At 32.7% G+C, this 19,154-nt stretch overlaps 1 protein-coding gene across 1 annotated transcript in view; it reads right to left on the bottom strand.

The window, feature by feature from the left end:
• Nucleotides 1-19,154, bottom strand: part of LOC135143289 (discoidin domain-containing receptor tyrosine kinase B) — a 247,657-nt gene that overhangs the window by 34,184 nt on the left and 194,319 nt on the right. The window contains exons 8-11 of the mRNA XM_064075159.1: nt 13,042-13,249; nt 12,274-12,590; nt 7,803-7,902; nt 566-1,220 (exon numbers count right to left, since the gene is read on the bottom strand). Of these exons, the coding sequence (XP_063931229.1) occupies nt 566-1,220; nt 7,803-7,902; nt 12,274-12,590; nt 13,042-13,249 (1,280 nt within the window). The remainder of the gene's footprint in view (nt 1-565; nt 1,221-7,802; nt 7,903-12,273; nt 12,591-13,041; nt 13,250-19,154) is intronic.

The following is a 19,154-nucleotide window of genomic DNA, read 5'->3' as shown; positions in this document are numbered from 1 at the left end:
AATGAAATGGATGATAGAAACGTAAATTTTGAAAGCAGAAATTGACTGAGAACCACTCTGCGAATTAGAAGAGCTTCTAATGAGCAACTCATTGTTTTCTTTTTATACCATATTTGAGTATTTACATTCACTAACATTACGTAAAGTATTCATCAATAAAATTGCATAAAGTCCATTGTACACACAAATGTTTAAAAACTGTATTTTTAATAAAATAATCGACGATATAGCAGAAATCTTGAAAGAAAACCTATTTAGAATTTGATGGTCTGGCAGACTTCCTTTACGAGTAGAAAAGATAAGTATATTTGCTTCTCCAGGATTATATTAAATTTAAACGTGGTGTGTTTGCGTCAGTTTACATTTAAATGTAATTTAATTAGTGGCACTTAGTGAGCCGTATAGGGATTTCTGTCATATCACGAACAAGTTACCAACATCCATATAAATCAACAAGTGGTAGATCTTTATTATGTGCGTAAAGTTCAACCATTCTGCCATAAATGGGACTGAGTATGTCAACGTAATACTAATAAGTAATAAAATTAATTAAAAACTAGTTTACCTTAACGTTTTGGCAGTAGGAGCAAGTGGGGTGGCCGTCTCGGCGACGTGATCTTGCAAAAATTGGCACAAATCTCCCATCGGCGCGTACTCCCTGACTGCACATATAGGTTCAGTGTTGAGACAAGCACCCAACAGACGAGCAATATTCGGATCATTCAGTTTGGCTAGCGCCTTCACTTCTTTATTAAACTCATCCCTGTAAGTTTCCAGCCTCAGGGTATGCACAACCACGAACTTGCAATCACTGAATTTGCCATTATCCGCTAGCACTTCACACAAATGCACGTCTCCGAACGGGCCGTCGCCTAGTTTTTCGATTATTCTTAATTGTTCACGCGGGAAAATTTCGATAACTACGTCTTCGTCCTGATCGGAGCAATCATCCGGTTCCGGACTCAGGGGCAGCATGAAATGGCGGTTAATTTTGGACCTGCATGGCCCCAGAGGGGACGACAGGGCCGGTGACGCCACCAGCGGAAGAGGACTGCATATATCTCGCTCTGTGTAGTAACTTGCCGGAGGTGGCGGCACGGGTGGTGGTTTCGGCAGGAAGTTCAACATCGGCGGAGGCGCCCGGGATGATTGTGAGAATGCTTGCTGCTTGTCCATCATGTGAGGAACAGTGAATTCTTGGCAGACCAGGTCCGGTACTTCTGAAAATGTAAAACGACGTAATGAAAAATAAGAAGCAGCCACTTCCTTCCGCAAACTTCCGTTGCACGAAATGTCTATTTCAACCTCCTCGCGTAAATATTGTATACGTGTGGATATGGTGAGAACTAAAAGCAAGTGGGAGGTTTTTTAAAACTTGAGAATTTACTTAAAATACGGTGTATATACAACATTTCACAAAATAAATCTTTGTGGGGAATACAGGGTGTCTCAGAAATAAGTACATTAATTTTAATCAGTTATAGAGCTCATTGAACTCAACAACTTTTTTTAGTAAAGTTTTGTCAAGAACTTTTTAATTATCAAGTTAAAAATTGTTAAAGTTATATCCCAATTAAGGTTACCCGCCCATGGATCCTCAGTCACCCATGGATACTAATAATTATTATAATTAATAATTTATGGTCAAAAACAGTTACTAGGATACGTATTTTCCTAATCTTGTCAATGTGACAAAGATTTAGAGAGAAATTGAAAATCCTGCTCCCTAATGGCGTACGGAATTTCATCGGCCCAAATGTGGGTGTTGAACACCTTCCCTCGTGTAACCGACCTCATCAGTTGATGGTATAAGAGACACAAAATTTACTTGTTCGTTTATTTTTCTATTAACCTACTCACAAAAGTTTTGCCTACGTGGTAAGTCTATTAGTTTCAATAACTGAACTTTCTGGTCCTGAAAGGGGTACATTTGTTCTCTGAGTATCCTCCAAATACTACTCTCCGATACATCACACTAGACAGTGATACGTGCTAGTGCCCGGTCGAGCTTCGACACTCTTCAAAACAGCCTCTTCAATATTAGCAATTCTATTATTACGTAACTTACCCCGATCCTGAGGTGCAGGTTTAAAAGTTCCGTACTCTCGAAAGTGCTGCAACGTTCTTAAAACTGCGCACATTTGGCAGACGACGATTTGGCAGGTTTTCTGAAAAAATTCGTTGGGCGCGAGTGCCGTTTCCTCGAGCTTCACCGTACGTTAAAACGATATCGGTGCATTCCAGATTTGAAAACAAAGCCATGTCAACACATTTCGTCTATAAATTAGAAATCTGTGCCAAACAAACCTCAAAGAGACAACGTTTAGTAAAAACATTGACATAAAAATGATTGTCAGTGTCAAAACGGTTGCTAGGGTACCTTCTTCATTGTTGTAGTGTTGTTATTATTTAAGTTATTATTTAAGGTGAACATAGACGGCTCGTGAATATATGGGTGGGAAAATTCGAAATTCGACTTGAGTTTTCGAAAAAATGGTAGATAAAAAAGTTGTTCCGTTTCACGAGTTCTGTTACTGGTTAAAATTAATGTACTTATTTCTGAGACACCCTGTATAACTTCAAGTTCTAAAATAGTGTTCCACTAAATAAAAATTGCCACGAATCTGTTATTTCACTTGAAAAGAATTTATGGACCATAAAAATTATTATTTTGCTAATAGGTACACACAAGATTAAAAATTTTAATGAACTTGATCCGTCTACGAAATTTTTATAACCACACTCTAACTATGTTAAGTCCAATTTAGGGTATTTTGAGTAAAATATATTAAGTCACGTATGTGAAGGTGCTTTAGTTGGTGGTTAAAGCATATCTAACATATCTGTCTCCATTTAAAAGTTACTCATTTATAACTAATATTAAGTCGAATACTTCTTAGAGTAAAACTATTTTTTTATGATATTGATAACATCGCATTTTTTATCCCAGGAGTCATTCAGCACACGCAAAGACACATTTGTTGTGACAAATAATAACGAGACAGAATATTCAAGAGCGTAGAACTCCTAAGCATGTAAGAAGATAATGACAGCGATTCTTCTGGTGTTAAAAAAGAATCTAAAGGTTCGCATGAAGTCGTAATTTCCATCATGTATGTAACTGTTGGCACGGACAATGAGGAACTAGACAAAAAACACGAATTTTTTTATGCTGCAAGAGAAGACAGCGATGACAACGTTAAAAATAAAGATTAGGAAGTGACTGCTAGTTCAGGAGAGGAATAAGAATAGGCTACTGTTAAAGTGCCAAAAAGGAAAGCGCACTCCGAGAAGTGGAAGAAAAATATTGTTAAACACAAAAGCTTATCTGATGAAGCATATGAAAAAAGCACACAAAGTGGTTAAAAAGAAAGAGATAAAGTCGAGCTGTTTGAAATCTTGCAAACTTAAATGAACATGCAATATTTTGGAATGAAAATAAAACTATAAACATGAGGAGACAGTTTATAGCGTCAAATATAGAACAAGTGCCGATCAAAACAAAAAGGGAACGTAATCGAGAAAGAAGTAATAAAAGACAATTCACAATTCACAAAAAGTACTATACGAGAAATAGTATAAGATCTAGACCTACTTTTCTGAGTAAAAATTCTCTGCAACATAAGTATTTAGATACATTATGTTCATTGTTTTCTTTTACTTGACAGACCGCTTTTAATCCTCGAGCGTCGGATAGGAACTATTGTAATGGGGTTCATTTGATTACTGACTAATTTTAGTTTTGTTCAAATTTTTACAGCTTTTAGAACATGAAAAAGTAGGTCTTCCGTTGCCGTTGTAACGATGCAAATTTTGGCGGACCCGACAACTGTGGTAAGGGTACCGAGAGTAGCTGGTGAGATCGTGAAACCCGCCCGAAGCGACATTAAAAAGTTCTTCGACAGCGAAGAGGACGACAGCTGTGGAAAAGTGCAAGTCTCTTTTTTGTACATGCGAACGCCCTCTTACCGAACATACACAAAATAATCATTTATTAATACAGACTTATTGTTAACATTGCGCATGTACATTTTTGGAAAAAACTTTACAATCCTATCTGAAATGCTCAGGAAAGATAATTCTGTATAAATAGTTTCTGCATACACTCGCACTTTGTAGGAGACGTGGTGTCTCAATTAACGGCTTATCTCATTTTCCTAAAATTAAAGTAACACAACGTTTTCGTTATTATCAAGGGAGCAAAAAAAATCACTATCAAGAGCAGTGATGGATTTTTGAAAGTGTGTCTTTGATTGTTGCATTTTTCGCTCAGACTTTCAAAATGACTGTAATCTGACAATACAAAATTCTATCAAAACAAATCTTCGAAAATGCATGGCTGTCTTTGATAGTTTTTTATTGTTCTCTCGGTAGGTAGTATTATTCTCTGCCTATCCAGATTGGTATACTTAGCACTACCAAAAAGTTGATGACGTCATCATAAAATTTCAATACAATAACCTCACTGAAGCCTCCGCATTGCATGTTTTTCTACCTGTGATTTACTAACCTTTCGCCTACCCCAAAAGCAAATTCTTGCATCAGATTTTATTGTTTACCCATGAAACTGGACTCTTGTTCAACTGAGTAATTTTAGCACATTGCAGCACTGAAATTTTTAACAGATTGAATGTATTTAATGTGGAACTAAATATTGAAGCGCATTCCTAACTATCCGAACATTAGGCAATTGTTAATTCATATGAGCAGTATTTAATTTTTTTCCGGTAATTAAATTAATTGTGGCAGCAAAATTTAGCTAGTAGTATAAAAAAAATTGTTTAGTTATTTACAACATTTACATCGACAATACAAAACTTACTCGAAGAAATAATTGGCCAGTTTTCAACGTTCGGTAAAAGTTGAGCGTTATTTTATCTCTATTTTTACCATACTGTTAAACTTTATTGAAATTAAGTCGGCAGGGGCAAAACTCAACAATTTATTTCTCGATAATACGCAACTATACAACTAACTATACAGCTCAACTTAACTTGTGCTCATTAATCGACTGGAATAGATTTGTTTAGACTGCTCGCTTTTGACGGTGGTCCCTACTTTAACAGCCACGCGTTCCTTCTGGAGAGTTCGCGATCATTGCTTCTACGTTGTTCTGGATTGCGGCAACGAGACTTTCGGCGAACCGCTTCCAGACTGTTCGAACGCCGCCATCGGCGATGATGAATTACTAGTAATGTACATACTAGAAAACCCAAAGGCGTCGTACATCTTTGCTTTGTTGATGTTAATTGAAATTATATTTCGAATAAAAAAAAAACAAATTATTTTCGTAGCAATGTATTTATTTTTTTATTTCATCCAAATTCGTAATATTAGCTATATCAATAAATTATTGAACACTGAATCAATTTTCGCTCTCAAGCGTTTCTCTCTCACATTAATTTTCATGGATACCGCATCAGGCATTTTTTTTTACAGTACATATCTATTTATTATTAGTTTTCGTTTTACTAACTGTTTAATTTATGTTAAATGAAAACACAAATATTTCTGGCAGATTGATGATCTAATAACTGATTACGCGTAACTGCCCATTTATTCTTTTTACTATCCAACTGGATTTTCAGCCATTCAAATACTCATCGAGCTGCCCGTTTCAAGATAGTTTACTCTCTATTCTCATACTATTTACTGTTAATATTTTATCGGCAGATATGTTATTGCACATACAAACTGTATTTTCATACTGTCCTAAACTGTAATATATTTATTACCGCCGCTTTAAATCATAGCCAATTAAATATTGTTCCCAATTTTTGTAATTTACAAAATTTAGAATTTCTTAATTTCAATGGTTGAAACTTTAAAGAAACTAAATAATAGAACAAATATTTTATTTCAAGTACTTTGTTGACGATGTTTTAAAAAGCTTTTTATTTATCCCATATACTTCAAGCCCCAGTTTATCACGCAACATACATATTTCATTTAATAGCAAAAATTATTGTCACAGTAGCAGTAAAAACTCCATTTATGCAAATTACACATGTAAAACACCGAACATGAACAGTCTAAATTTTGCAATGATCCATTCCAGAAGCAAATACAAACATTACAAGGGTTAAATAAAGAACACAATTGCAGTCTGAAATTATGGTTAAGTGAAGGAAGTGACTATTGACTTCACAAAGCTTTAAAAGTTATTTAGACAATTTTCGTCGGTCTTGATACACAAATACAGTTTCTTAGATAAATTATAAAACTTACTTCTGCAAATTTTGTTGTTTTTAAGACAATCTTAAAGAGTAAAATAAAGGTTTTTTAGCTTTAGCTAAACCGTTGGTGATTTAATCAAAAATAATTTGAATAATTCATTATTTTTTGGGACATTCTGTATATACAATTCTAAAATATGTATATATTATTAGACCTTAAATAAGTGAGATTTACTTAACAAATTTTCAAGATGGCCTCGTCGTATACAAAATTTCAGTTCTGTAGTTTTTAAAGTGACTTGTAAAACTTTTTAGCATAATTTAGAGTTTTTCTAAAAACATAATGTATAAAGTTAAAAATGGGAATCACTTGAATATACTTAACAAAAACTCGGAAGACGTCATAAAATGTTTAGTAGGGTTTAATAAAGTCACTAACAGAAAACAGACGGAAATGGGCGACCTACTCTTGCAAATTCTAGAAGTTATGCACTGTCGACAAAAGAGAAAAGAGAAAATCTAGAGGAAAAAAAATTAACAACAAGTTGCATCAAGATTGTTCCCTCTAAGTGTTACATCTTTGTGCCAGCAATATGCTCGAAAATAAACAAAAATAATCTTACAATTTTGCCTTAAGCTACGATTAATGCTTTTTAGGCAAGTTAACAGAACCAAGTAGAATTATGAAAACCTGTGGTTTTCACCCTCAATATTACCAATGTAACAGTTTCAGACTTTCTTAACCACTAATTTATTTCCCATTTTGTGTTCCCTTTGTAGTGCGCATCTAGTAACTTAAAATTTCATATATTGATAATTTTTAAACTTCCATCGTATCGCAAATAATGTGTTTAATTTCATTGTGTGTGAGTTAATAATAACACAGCAGGAAATTTTTGTCACATAAAGTCTCTATCATGTTGTTAAAACTGCTACTACTGAATTAGGGATAACATGCGAAAAATTAATTGTCCTGCATTGTGTACTAAATTATAATTCTTTTATACTAGTCTTTGCACATGCAAAATATATACTTAATTGTGTCGATATTTATTAGTAAATGCCATTAGTGAGTCATTTATAATACGGTGTTACCTCATTTGGAATTACCTATTCCATACCCTCCTCTACAAATCTATTTCTCCAAAATAACCAAGTTTTTTGTTCTCGTAAAAGTAAAATGGGTTGTAAAATCTAAAATACATAAAACTTGATCTTTTAGCCGTTTGTAATATCACTCCACACACGTATTTAATACAGTTAGTATAAAAAGAAGTATAAAAACTCGGATGGCAATTGTTTCTCGCTCGAGAATGACCGTTTATTGCTTTCACAGCTGCCTCCACATTTGGAGGTGTGTTGCAAATTGAGTTATCAGTTATCTTCCAACAGTAAACTTCCTTGGAATTTCATTTTCGCAAAGTATGGGAAAATATTGATTTCTCATATTATTACAAAATTTACTTGTCTTTTTGCAAACCTGCATTTATCACAACACATGTTTAAATAATTGCTCCAGCTTCTTCTTTTTAAGCTAGAAGTCGTCGAAAATAGTTTAAAAAATTTAACTTTAGCAAAATCAAACAAATTATTTCTACTAAATTTCTACATCTGTGAATCACTTACCTGTGTAGTCGGGGCTATTTGCGTGTGTCTGACGAGCGTAGAGATTTGTCTCGCAAGTTTCAACGTAAAGTGCTGATTTGTCGCAGTCTTCCATTGCCATCTACGAAGAACAGAAAACAGAACATAAAACACGTTAGCGTTGCTTGACTTTATAATCATGTTTGTTTGTCGAACTTCGATTGGGTAACTACTTTTTCAATATAAAGTTTCGCCACATTAATTCCGTTTTGCTGAGTTTGCCGTAAAAAATGACTTTTAGGTGCTCTCATTTTCCTTGAACACGATGCTGAACGAGTTACGGAGATATATCGGATGAGTCTTTCACAAATCTAACACCAAGTAAATGTCGCACTCTGGAACACAGTCTATGGAAAGAGAAAAAAAAAAAACGCGAAGTGTATGATGCATAAATATTGATGAGCGGTGTGTCACTAAGAAAAATGATAAAAAACGACAACATATTTTGCAGCATTTTTGTTGTTTCACTTACTCGACGTACGTTATTCTGCTAACAACGTTCATGGAATAAAATATTGTTTGTTTGTATGATTGTATGATATAAATAAAAACAAAGAAGACGACAACCTTAAGAGAAGAAACCAAACATGCAAAAAATGTTTCTAAATCGGTCCTTTACGCAGCAGTTCTGTAAAAAATAAATTATAAATTTCTACGTTTACTAAGTTAGGTAGACAGCGGTTAGCAATAAGCAAATATACGATGAGAGGTTACTGATTATGATATCTACTGTCATAAATAAATAATTTGTTGACTGAAGCTCACATAAAATAATAACGTATCTTAACGACAAAATTTCATTGTTTATTCAGACGAACATGGAATACTTGTAACCCGACACTTATTTATTATTTATGTGTTACTGTTATTAAATAACAAATTAAAAAACCGGTAAACTAATTGGAATAATATTACATATTTACATCCAATACTGAATTCTTTACAGATTTAGAGACCAAATTCTGGCTTTGCACTGTGAAAAACGTCACTATAGTCCAAACGTTTATTTCTTCGACTAAAGAAACCATGAAAAACTATTGACCCATTTGATATCAATTGGTACTAGTCTCAACAGGCTACAGAATTTCGGCTTAAAATTTCTTACAAAATAGTATTGCTTGCAAGGTTGTTTTCTTTGGTCTTAACTTTTAATAATTCTTAAAAAAAGTCAAATTGTTTTTGTCTGGTATTATTTTTATAATACCAGTGAACTACTCTGAACAAAATACTTTATTATTTTCTGTATTTCTGCTGTAGTTGCCCATGACGCTTAGGCTCTTTTCAACATGACGGCGCAACAGCTCATACAGCTCAAATGACGCTAAATTTATTAAAGGAATTTTATGATGACCATTTGATTAATGACCACACCAGATTTGACGCCCTTCAAAAAACCTGTGCATACTATCGACAACTTACGAGGGCTTAACATCTCCAACAATTATTGTAAATTAAGTGTGGTATTCATGATTTCAATTGTTATAAATAAAAGATCTTCTATGATTTTTTGGGCATTTGAAATCTTGTGGGCATCAATTATGAATAATCCAACTTTTGACTTCCTGGGCTTGTAAGATAAGGAAGTATATTAGTCGAGTTCATCGGGCCGCTTGCCACTTTCATGTTTTATCGACGTTTCATGACCCTTAGAGTACGAAAAAAATAGTTTTCCGTTTCCGTCTATCTGTCTGTGTGGATTTTTATTAGACAGATAATCTTCAAAACTCCCGGACCGATTGCTATCAAATTTTGTAGATATATTATGTACTTAGATAGTAAAACGCTAACTAAAAAAAAATTGTATAACATTTTCCAAATTAATTTTGAACGTTTTGATACCTTGTAAACATTTTAAGTGTATCGGAAACATGGTGAATCGTTAACTAAATTTATCCATTTACGACCCCCTAAAAATTAATGACGCCATTTCAAAATGTTGCCGAATAAATTCTATCTCAATAATATGCAAAATTTGAGTCTTTATTTGTGATTTTTCATTCCATTCATGTTTTTTCGAATTGTTTATATATGGGTCTCAAAATATAAATGAATGAGTCAATTTATTTTATTGAACAAATCAGAAAGTGTAAAACCGAATGCTTCGAAATCTTGCACATATTAAAGTTATCGAAAAGATGGTAAATTTATAATCAAAATATATCTGTTTATTCCCTCAAAAAATTCATGACGTCATCTCAAAATTCTGTCCAATAATTCCTATCGAGAATGTACAAAATATGATGAGTCTATGTTGATGATTTATCATTTCATTCATACTTTCTAGAACTGCTTATAGAGGAATGAGCCAAAAAATTAATGAATGAGTCAATTTATTTTCTTGATAAAATCGAAAACGGCTCATTCCAATTCCCGAAAACTTGGGAAAACAATAATATTATTAATAGTATTACAGCGCCCCTATCCATATTGATATACCTACGTATCCTTGCAAAAGTGTTGATGACGTCATCACAAAATGTTGTAGACGAAAAGCTGACTTGGAACATACGCATAGTGCTCACACATATATTTATTTTAACTTACAGGGGTTCTCAAAAAAAATAAAATTCGCAAAATCAAATTTTGTAATTTTTTGAAAAATCTGCATGTTTTATTGTACTTCTGAGGTGAGGGAAGTTCGGTCGAAATAACTTTCGACCAAATTTTTTAAATCGACAACGATTCACATTGACTTCGACCCGTTTTGCTCCACTGTAACTTAATTAATGAAATTATTCTTCTGCTCTCTTTTGAGGAGATAAAAACAATCAAATTTGATTTCCTTTTAACGGAAATGCTTGTGATCGAAACGCACTAACACTGAATTCCTTCCAAGTATAAACTTAACCAGTCGAAATTATGTATGTATGTAATGAAACACTAGGAAAACATGTTTTCCCATTGGTTGTTTGTCTGAAATATATTACATTGTATTGCAATTTGTTTAGAATTGCTTATACAGGACATTGATTTACAAGTGATTCAAAAAAACTAATGAATGAGTCAATTTATTTTACTAATTAAACCAGAAGTGGCCCATTCAATTTTCCCGAAAATTTAGAAATAGATGCAATACTGTTATTATTAGTACGTGTCTTTGAAAAAGTGTTGATGACGTCATCGCAAAATTTTGTAAAGGAAATACTCAGTTGAAACATACGCATAGTAAGATTCTTCGCATTTACTTGAACATTGCATACATATCTTTATTTAAAATTATAGGAATTCTTAAAAAAAAAACAATTCGCGAAATCAAACCATGTAATTTTTCGAAAAAGTTGAATATGATTTATGGTACTTCAGGGGCGAGGTAAGTTCTATATAATATTCGATCAATTTTTTGAAATAACGCCAAAGATTCAGGCAACTCAAAATACACCGTTCCAGTTCAAGTTAGCAACACGTTTCACAGCTGATGTAAGCGTCGTGGGTAACTAGAGCAGAAATTTAAAATCGCCTGGTATTTTCTTTTTCCATTTTTTTATTTAATCAATACGATAAATTTGCATTCCTTTTTTTCACACATCACTTTTAAACAATAGGGACTGTACGAGGAATCACGTTTTTCAAAAGAGATTGACTTTACAAAAATGTTTGCAAAGTTTTTGAAAAATGAGCAGACAAATTTTGAATAGGAATTTAGCATGTGACCATATGCAAGGTAACCTTACAGCGAGTACTAAATTTTAAGGCAACCCGGTTTAAAGTAATGTTGGATTAATAAACCAAAGGTATCGATCCATGCTACTTACATTTTAGATAGGGTTTATCATATTTAGCAAAATATGTATTTGGTATAACGCTATCACATTTTAGTTAGTGTTTTAGCATATACACGATTTTGTTAAAATACGCCTAAAATTTCACAACAATCCATCTGATAGTTCGCAAGACAGACGGGCACACGACGGGATAAGTTATAGACGGAAAGGGGAAATCCACTTTTTATATTTTAGGAGGTAGGAAATATCGAGGAAACATGAAATTAGCCATTCGTCAATAGCTATATAACGTTAAGAACTGGATTTTGTTCGCCCCTTAGATTTCTGACGGCGAAATTTATATGATACTGAGAGATTCAGAATTTTGGAGTTACGAAAAAAATCTTATTGTTATATTATATTATATAATTTTAATATTAGCAACAGAAACTTTTTTTATTATATTCCACGTTTAATATACATATTTTAATAAACTTTAAATATCATCTTAAATAATTTTTGATGAATTCTAAAAAGTTATGCCCACAGTTATCTTTACAACACAGCAATTTTATATATCTTATAATAATTCAAGTCAAACATAGTGTTTAATAATAGTGTGACACGCTGCATAAATGGTATACGAGTGTTTCAAACGGTAGAAGATTATCTTTATGAATAAAAAAAATGAAAGGAACAAAAAAGGCAGCGTGGACCTAAGATGTGTATAACTTCATAAGTAGCTTGCTTACCTTGTCGGATTCAATTCGTTTCTCCAATCTAGGCACGGCCGTAAGCCCTGTGGTCGTTTTGAGTCGTTGATTTCGAAACACGATAAACACAATCGCTGCTACGAGGATCAATATTACAACCGTAAGGACACCAATAACGAAACCAATGTAGTGCTTAGGTTCTTCATTAGTTCCGGTTTTTGTGGAAACTCCAGTAGTATTACGATTTACTTTACTGGACGTACTTTTAACTTCATCTCTCTGTAACGGATATTCCTTGCCGGAGTCTGGAATTGGTATGTCCTCCGTCGTCTCCGTAAAATTGCCTGTTATCACCACTGAAATAACATTTAGAAAGTAGGAATTTCAGAGACCGAAAAAAGTATTACGATTTTAGCTCGTCGTTATTAAAAAGGAAAAAAGACAACGAAAGAATGGATTCCTAAATTCCACTGGTTAATTCCCAGCTTCTCGTTTTATTTAAAGTCAAGCAGCTTTTAATTACCGACTCGGCAAACATTTTTAACAATTTCGGATTATATTTTCATCAAATTCGCAATTTTGTCTGGTCAAATGTTCTCTCGGCTGTATCATTAATTGGAGTTTTGCAGCTCGCTAAAGAACGCGTAGCCTCTCCGAGGTCGATACTGTAGTTCATTTTGCGTGCGACATTTTGATTTATTTGATAGAGATTAATGTTAGCATTTTATCGTTTGCAAAATGGATTCGGTAGTAAAACAATAAGTCACTCGGCTGATTATGGATGGTTGGAAGATTAAAGACGCTTACCGGAGTCAAAAGAGATTTCACTGAGCAAGATCCATCGTGAAGCAAAGTATAGTTGAAGTTTGAGGAATCGGCCGAGACGGTGGTGGAGTTTGATCGTGACATTACGGGCATGTTCCAAAACCAGGTCCGGCATGTACGAAAAATGAACAGGCTCACCGTTGAATAAATTTCCGTTCACACTGAAAAATGCTCGGGCATGCGAGAACACCTGCAGCGAAGAAAACAACTTTGTTAGAAAAATATCACATTCGATTTTACACTTTGATTTCATTGCTACATACACAGCAAACAAATTTGTTTGTCAACAGAACTTACATAGAAATATAAGAATTTGTGTTTCTATATTGAATCGATCTGTTCAGTTCTACATGCACACAGTTTCGACGTAAAAATTAACAAATTTACTTACTAATACTTCGATCATACTAAAAAAGATTAAAATTTTATAAACGCTAAGCAGCATTATTTTAAAGAATTTTTTTTGATCATGAATAATGAATCGCAGTGGCACGTCCTTCGTGAAAACAAACGGAGCACTGCTTACCCTACACCTCGGACGATTTGAATTTTGAATTGTGTTAGCTTCATACATAATGAATTGATGACGTTATTCGCATCTTTTCAATTGTGATAACAGTATTAACAAAGCGTGTAGATTGATGCCTTGAAAGAATGCAGTTTTTTCATTGTACATATGTATATTATTTATTTAAGCAATAAAAAATCAGATTGCGTTACACTTAAGGTGCTACAATTTTGTCATCCATAATGAAATTTTGTTGTATATGTACAGCCTGCCAAACTACAAAGCAAAAATTTCAAGTATCTTACAGTTATAAATTATAATAAAATATTGACGATTCCTTTGCCTTCCTTAGAAGTCACGACACCACACTTTTTTTTCTATATTGTTCAAATGTGCGGAATTTACAATACAAGAATGTACCTTTAAACGCACATTCACCTTTTGGAATATAATGGATATAATTGAGACTGACTATACGAATTTACGTACTAAAACGTAATAAGTTTTATCGCACGGATTTTCAAGTGAAATTTAGTAGAATATTATATTAGTATTTTATAAATCAATTTCAGTTCATTTTAGTAATTACGGATTGACAACAAAAATAAATTTATTAAATTTTCTCTATAGATGTAAATGGATAACTCTGAAGTCGACTACAACCAGAATTCCAAATCGTTGACTGGAAAAGATATACTTTAATACGTTATATGAAAGCGTCTTTGGGTTTTATGCTTATTGCTTTATCAAATAGTACGTAGTTTAACATTTATTCAATGACCGACAAAAACTTTTATTAAAAAATAAATTGAGTTCAAGAGCACTATTTATCTTTATGTAGAAAATTCTCAGAATAAAAATATTAACTTTGAACACGATCTAATGATCGGAAAACTTATAACAGTACAACATGAAATATCTATTACTGTCGTAAATTTTCGTCAAAGAATGAATAAATAATGGAATTAAAGTTTTGCAGCATTTTTGGTAATAAAAATCAATACAGAGGCGTAGGTCAATAAAAACTAAAATTATAAACAGGGACAAATACAAAACCAAATGTTGAGATACAGAGATTTACGTTATACTACAAACATCGGAACTGAGGTTTTCACTAGGGGCATCTTCAACTGAACAAAGTTAATTTTCTCATACATTTAGAAAATACATAAAATAAATTAGAATCCCTTTCAGAGACCAGTAGTTTATTAACAAAAAATCACTTTCATTCGTGTGTATAAACCGTTCAGGATGTTTTTAGACAAAAATTAGCTATGCATTTTTTCTTCATGTTGGATAAACTGATTCATTGGCAAAACGGTTTGTCAATGCGTGAGACTGACGTTTACTTAAGGCTGATTTGCCACATTGTTATTGAGAAATCATGTTATCAAGTTGCAACATTTCTGACTTCTGTCATTAAAATTTAAAATGCCAAAAATTATGTTGCTACAACAAAAAAGGTGCTATTTGCAAATCAAGAGAGATAGTCCCCAAGTTAAGCGTGAAGAGTTAATGATGGTATAGTAAACATATTTTCTATGACTCTTAAAGCTTTTAAATATTTCTTAATTAACAAATGTTTATAGCTCAGAACTGCATAAAAAATTGTCATCACAGAAGACTAAAATTTTAAAACTTCACTGACACTTTTTCAAATTATGATTTATAGAAAAGTCCTGCCATTTGGCAATACAACGGAAAAATTGAATACTTTACAACCGATGTGATTTTTGGCTGATTTGCGAAAACATTTGGAATTTAAGGAGGAGCGAACAACCTTGTACAAAATATTCAAATCGATGGGTTAGAAACATAGGAAAGTAAACGGTTGCAAAATTTTAGGTGAACGAAGACCTGTTGCCGCAGAAAAATTATTTTTTTGAGGAAATTCCTCCAACTTCAAAATTCTTGTGAGCGTTTAGCATTCGTGTGCCTCGACGAAACTTAGATTTACCGAAATGTTTCAGGATCACTTCGCCGTTGAGTGTACGAACCAGATTTAAACAGTAATCCCTCCAAAATTAAAAATGAAGGATCAATATTCACAATTCTACACCCAGGAAGTGAATTTGGGTCTTTAGACGGATGTAACTTTTTATTAAATCCGAAAAACAATGATAAGAGATCATCACAAAACAATGTTCGGGACCCTTTTCCCAAATTTTTATGGACATTGTAAAAAACTTATTTTGCTAGACTGGAAAAACCATATGGGAAATTTTCGTATGAAGACATTCCTTCTTTCATTAGTTGACTAGGTAAATCTGATCCAGAGTCAGAATCAGAATCAGAGGACGATGATGAAAATGATAATATTGATGACTCAAATTTTTCTAGTGAAATAACAGAAATGGAATAAAATAGTAAAGGGTAATTTGCCTGAGGATGATTTTTTTTATTTCAGAAATTATTTAATTGAAACAACATTCTTTAAATGACTATTTTATTTGATGTTGTATCATTTTATTCTTAATCATCTCATCCATACTTTTATGCAAATTTTGGGAAAGTTATCAGGGTTTTGGGCACTGTTTTAATAAAGACAAGCTAACTGAAAGTTGCCGACGTTTCGCCGCTTTATTTGCTGGCTTCTTCAGGTCTATAATGATCGTAAATAAATTGTTAGTATCATTTTATATTCATTAGTCCATAGTTTTAGATCTCACTGCAATGTGCTTTACAAATTTTTGTGAGTAAAGGATTCCATATTCTATTGAGAGAAAAAATTCCAACATCATGTAAGCATACAGAATTCGTCATTTAGTTTTTAATTATGTACAGTACAATTTATTACTGTTTATTTTTGACCTGGTGTTTGTTGTTTTGACTCGTACTTATTGGAATAGAAAATGAAAATACAAAGTGTGAAATTACTGGCAACAGTGTTACAGTTTTTGTCAGGTTTTCTAACCTTACAACTGAACCCAATATGATAAATTTCATTTATCATTAGGGATCTTTGCATATACAAAATTAATTGCCAACTAAATTACTAGATTTACTAAAAAGATCCTAAACGGTATATACGGGTTAAGTTAACAAAAAAAAAAATGAATGGGGATTATCCAAGATTGACCGAAATTGTCGTTGTTGTGAAGTATACCTAAACAATTCCGTGAGAAAGTTATCCTCGGGTGTTCATGAAAAGTGAATATTACAGTGGCATAAAAGTACGAAATGCTTTAAAACTATAAGTTGGTTGATTTGAAGTTTATTTGAATAATTAGTTCATATGTGTATTGTAGATTAGACCTTATTATTCTACAAAATGTCTTAGTATTATAATGTTAAATATCAACTGCTAATCAGAGATTATTAGTTATCACCACGTAAAGATAACACAAAATATCTAATTACATGTACAGAAAATTTTCAAACAGAAAATCGAATTTAAATCTACAAATGTAGGTACTGTTTTCACTCAAAATAATTGTGAATTTTAATCCTTAAAAATAATGATATAGTTTTCTGACTTTACAAAGATTATTATTGGTAATGTAACAAAATTTTCAAATACGCAATATATTTGCAGAAGGTTGCAATTATATTACTACGGTGGCTGACCATCTTGGGAAAAATGCACATAAAACATTCACGATGTCCGGAATGTCGTGAAAGCCCCAAAGGTACATTATCGAGGGATGTCGTTAAGTACGAGAAAAATATTGAAAAAATTCCTTCTCGCTTTTTGGCGGTGATATGTGATCTTAAAGTTGGGTTCTCCTGCTGTGTTTAACAACATCATAATAGCAGTGATTTATTCATGACAATATCTATATAGGCTTACAAACGTCAGTTGAAAATACCGCGTGATCAGAAATGACTGAGACCGTTGGCACTGGATTTTTAGTTGAAATTGGTAATTCATGATGTTTTGTACAATTTCCGGTTGTCAGCTGTCAAGATTGATAGATAGATGACATTTTTAACTTGCAAAATGTATTCAAAACATAACCTAAATTTATCATATGTCACGATTGATATATCTGTCACACAATTACTTCCGTTATGCCAACATAAACCCAAGAAAAGTTCACATTTTTGTTTAACCAGTACTGCCAACAGTCTCAGTCATTTCTTTTCAGGCGATACAACAAAAAAACAAAAAGTATGTATTTAAATATTTAAATATAATTATACAATAATACATATTTAAACTTAAAAGTTGTAAGACCGGTATTTTTCTATACCGTAAAAGCGTTTGTTGTTTTTTTTTTTTCATTAACATTCATAATTTTAACAAGATTTCGAAGGAAATCAAAAAATTTGATACAGTAATAAATCATAGCATTACCTGATCTATCAACAACCTTACTTTTTCTAGACGCCTTGTATACATATTTAGGTATGGAAAAGTCATGATTTTAAAACTAATGAATAATGAAATGGCCTCTATAACTAATTTGTGCCGTAATACATAGATCTCTTTTGTAACTTAAAAAGATTTTCAAGTGTTAAAAATGATTTCAAACTAAAAGGGCATAATTTAAGTGAATATGAATTACAGGACTTGAATACAAAAAACAGGATTTTATTAAAATGAGAATGGGTTATAATATTAAGTGACGGTTAAGCGATAAAATAAAAAAATCATCAGGTTATAAGCTACAGCGATGATGTAACCCTAATAACGAGAGATATGGAGGAACTCAAAGTCATTATACGAAAGTGGATAGAAATAGGAAGAAAAGTGCTCTAAAAATAAATCGGAAAAAAGTAAGTGAAATTGAGTGATCAGATATATCAAGAACCTATTGTTGACAGAATAAGATCAAGGAAATTAATCATATCGAAAGGATGGAAGAACGGTCAAGAAGATATCTTGGAGATAAACGGCAGGAAGAAGTTGGAGAAAAGCAACAATGACAAATCTGAGATAAAAAGAAGTGAAGAACTGGAAAAGAATAGATGCCTACGAATCTAAAATGGTGGAGACAAGGAACAAAACTGTGAGCCTAAAAGGCCTCTTGATAGCCAATACACAGGGTGTTAGGGAATGGTACTGTCTAAATTTGTCGGAACCATTTCCTAACACCTTGTATAATACTAAACGTGCGCCAAAAATTCAAGGGGTTATTTTAAAAAATGTTTGTCTTGGATGATGTAATTTTTTCACGAAATATGTCAGACAGTGAATTATGTACCCCTCCCGAGATACTGTTATGGCAGTTAGCACTTTTTGCACTTCTCGTAAAAGAAATTTAAAAAATCTGGTAATAATAATGGCCTACTTTCTTTTGTCAAACATTAAATAACCTCAGTCTTTATTATAGACCTTGATTAAGAAGGATTAATTGCATTTCCATTATTAACCTTGATCAAAATTATAATTATTGACTTTGGTAGAGAAAAACGAATTCACAACAACTCATAGACAAGCATGATAATGGTACATTTCAACGCTACTAGTGAAAAAACATTTTTATTGCGACCATTATTTAATGAAGTAATTGTAGCTCCGACTTCTAGAAAAGCGTATAGAAAACTATATTCCCGGAACTTACATTTACTTTTTATGTTTGTAGTTACAACAACTGATGGGTTTATTTGTGTCGGGTCTAATAATTTGCTTACATTATCTGCT

This window comes from Zophobas morio, unplaced genomic scaffold, assembly GCF_036711695.1.
Source record: "Zophobas morio isolate AGI-343-1 ecotype UQ-CSIRO unplaced genomic scaffold, CSIRO_AGI_Zmor_V1 ptg000058l, whole genome shotgun sequence".
NCBI lineage: Eukaryota > Metazoa > Arthropoda > Insecta > Coleoptera > Tenebrionidae > Zophobas > Zophobas morio.
The sequence above is the reverse complement of the archived record's forward strand: the minus strand, read 5'-3'. Positions and strand labels throughout refer to the sequence as shown.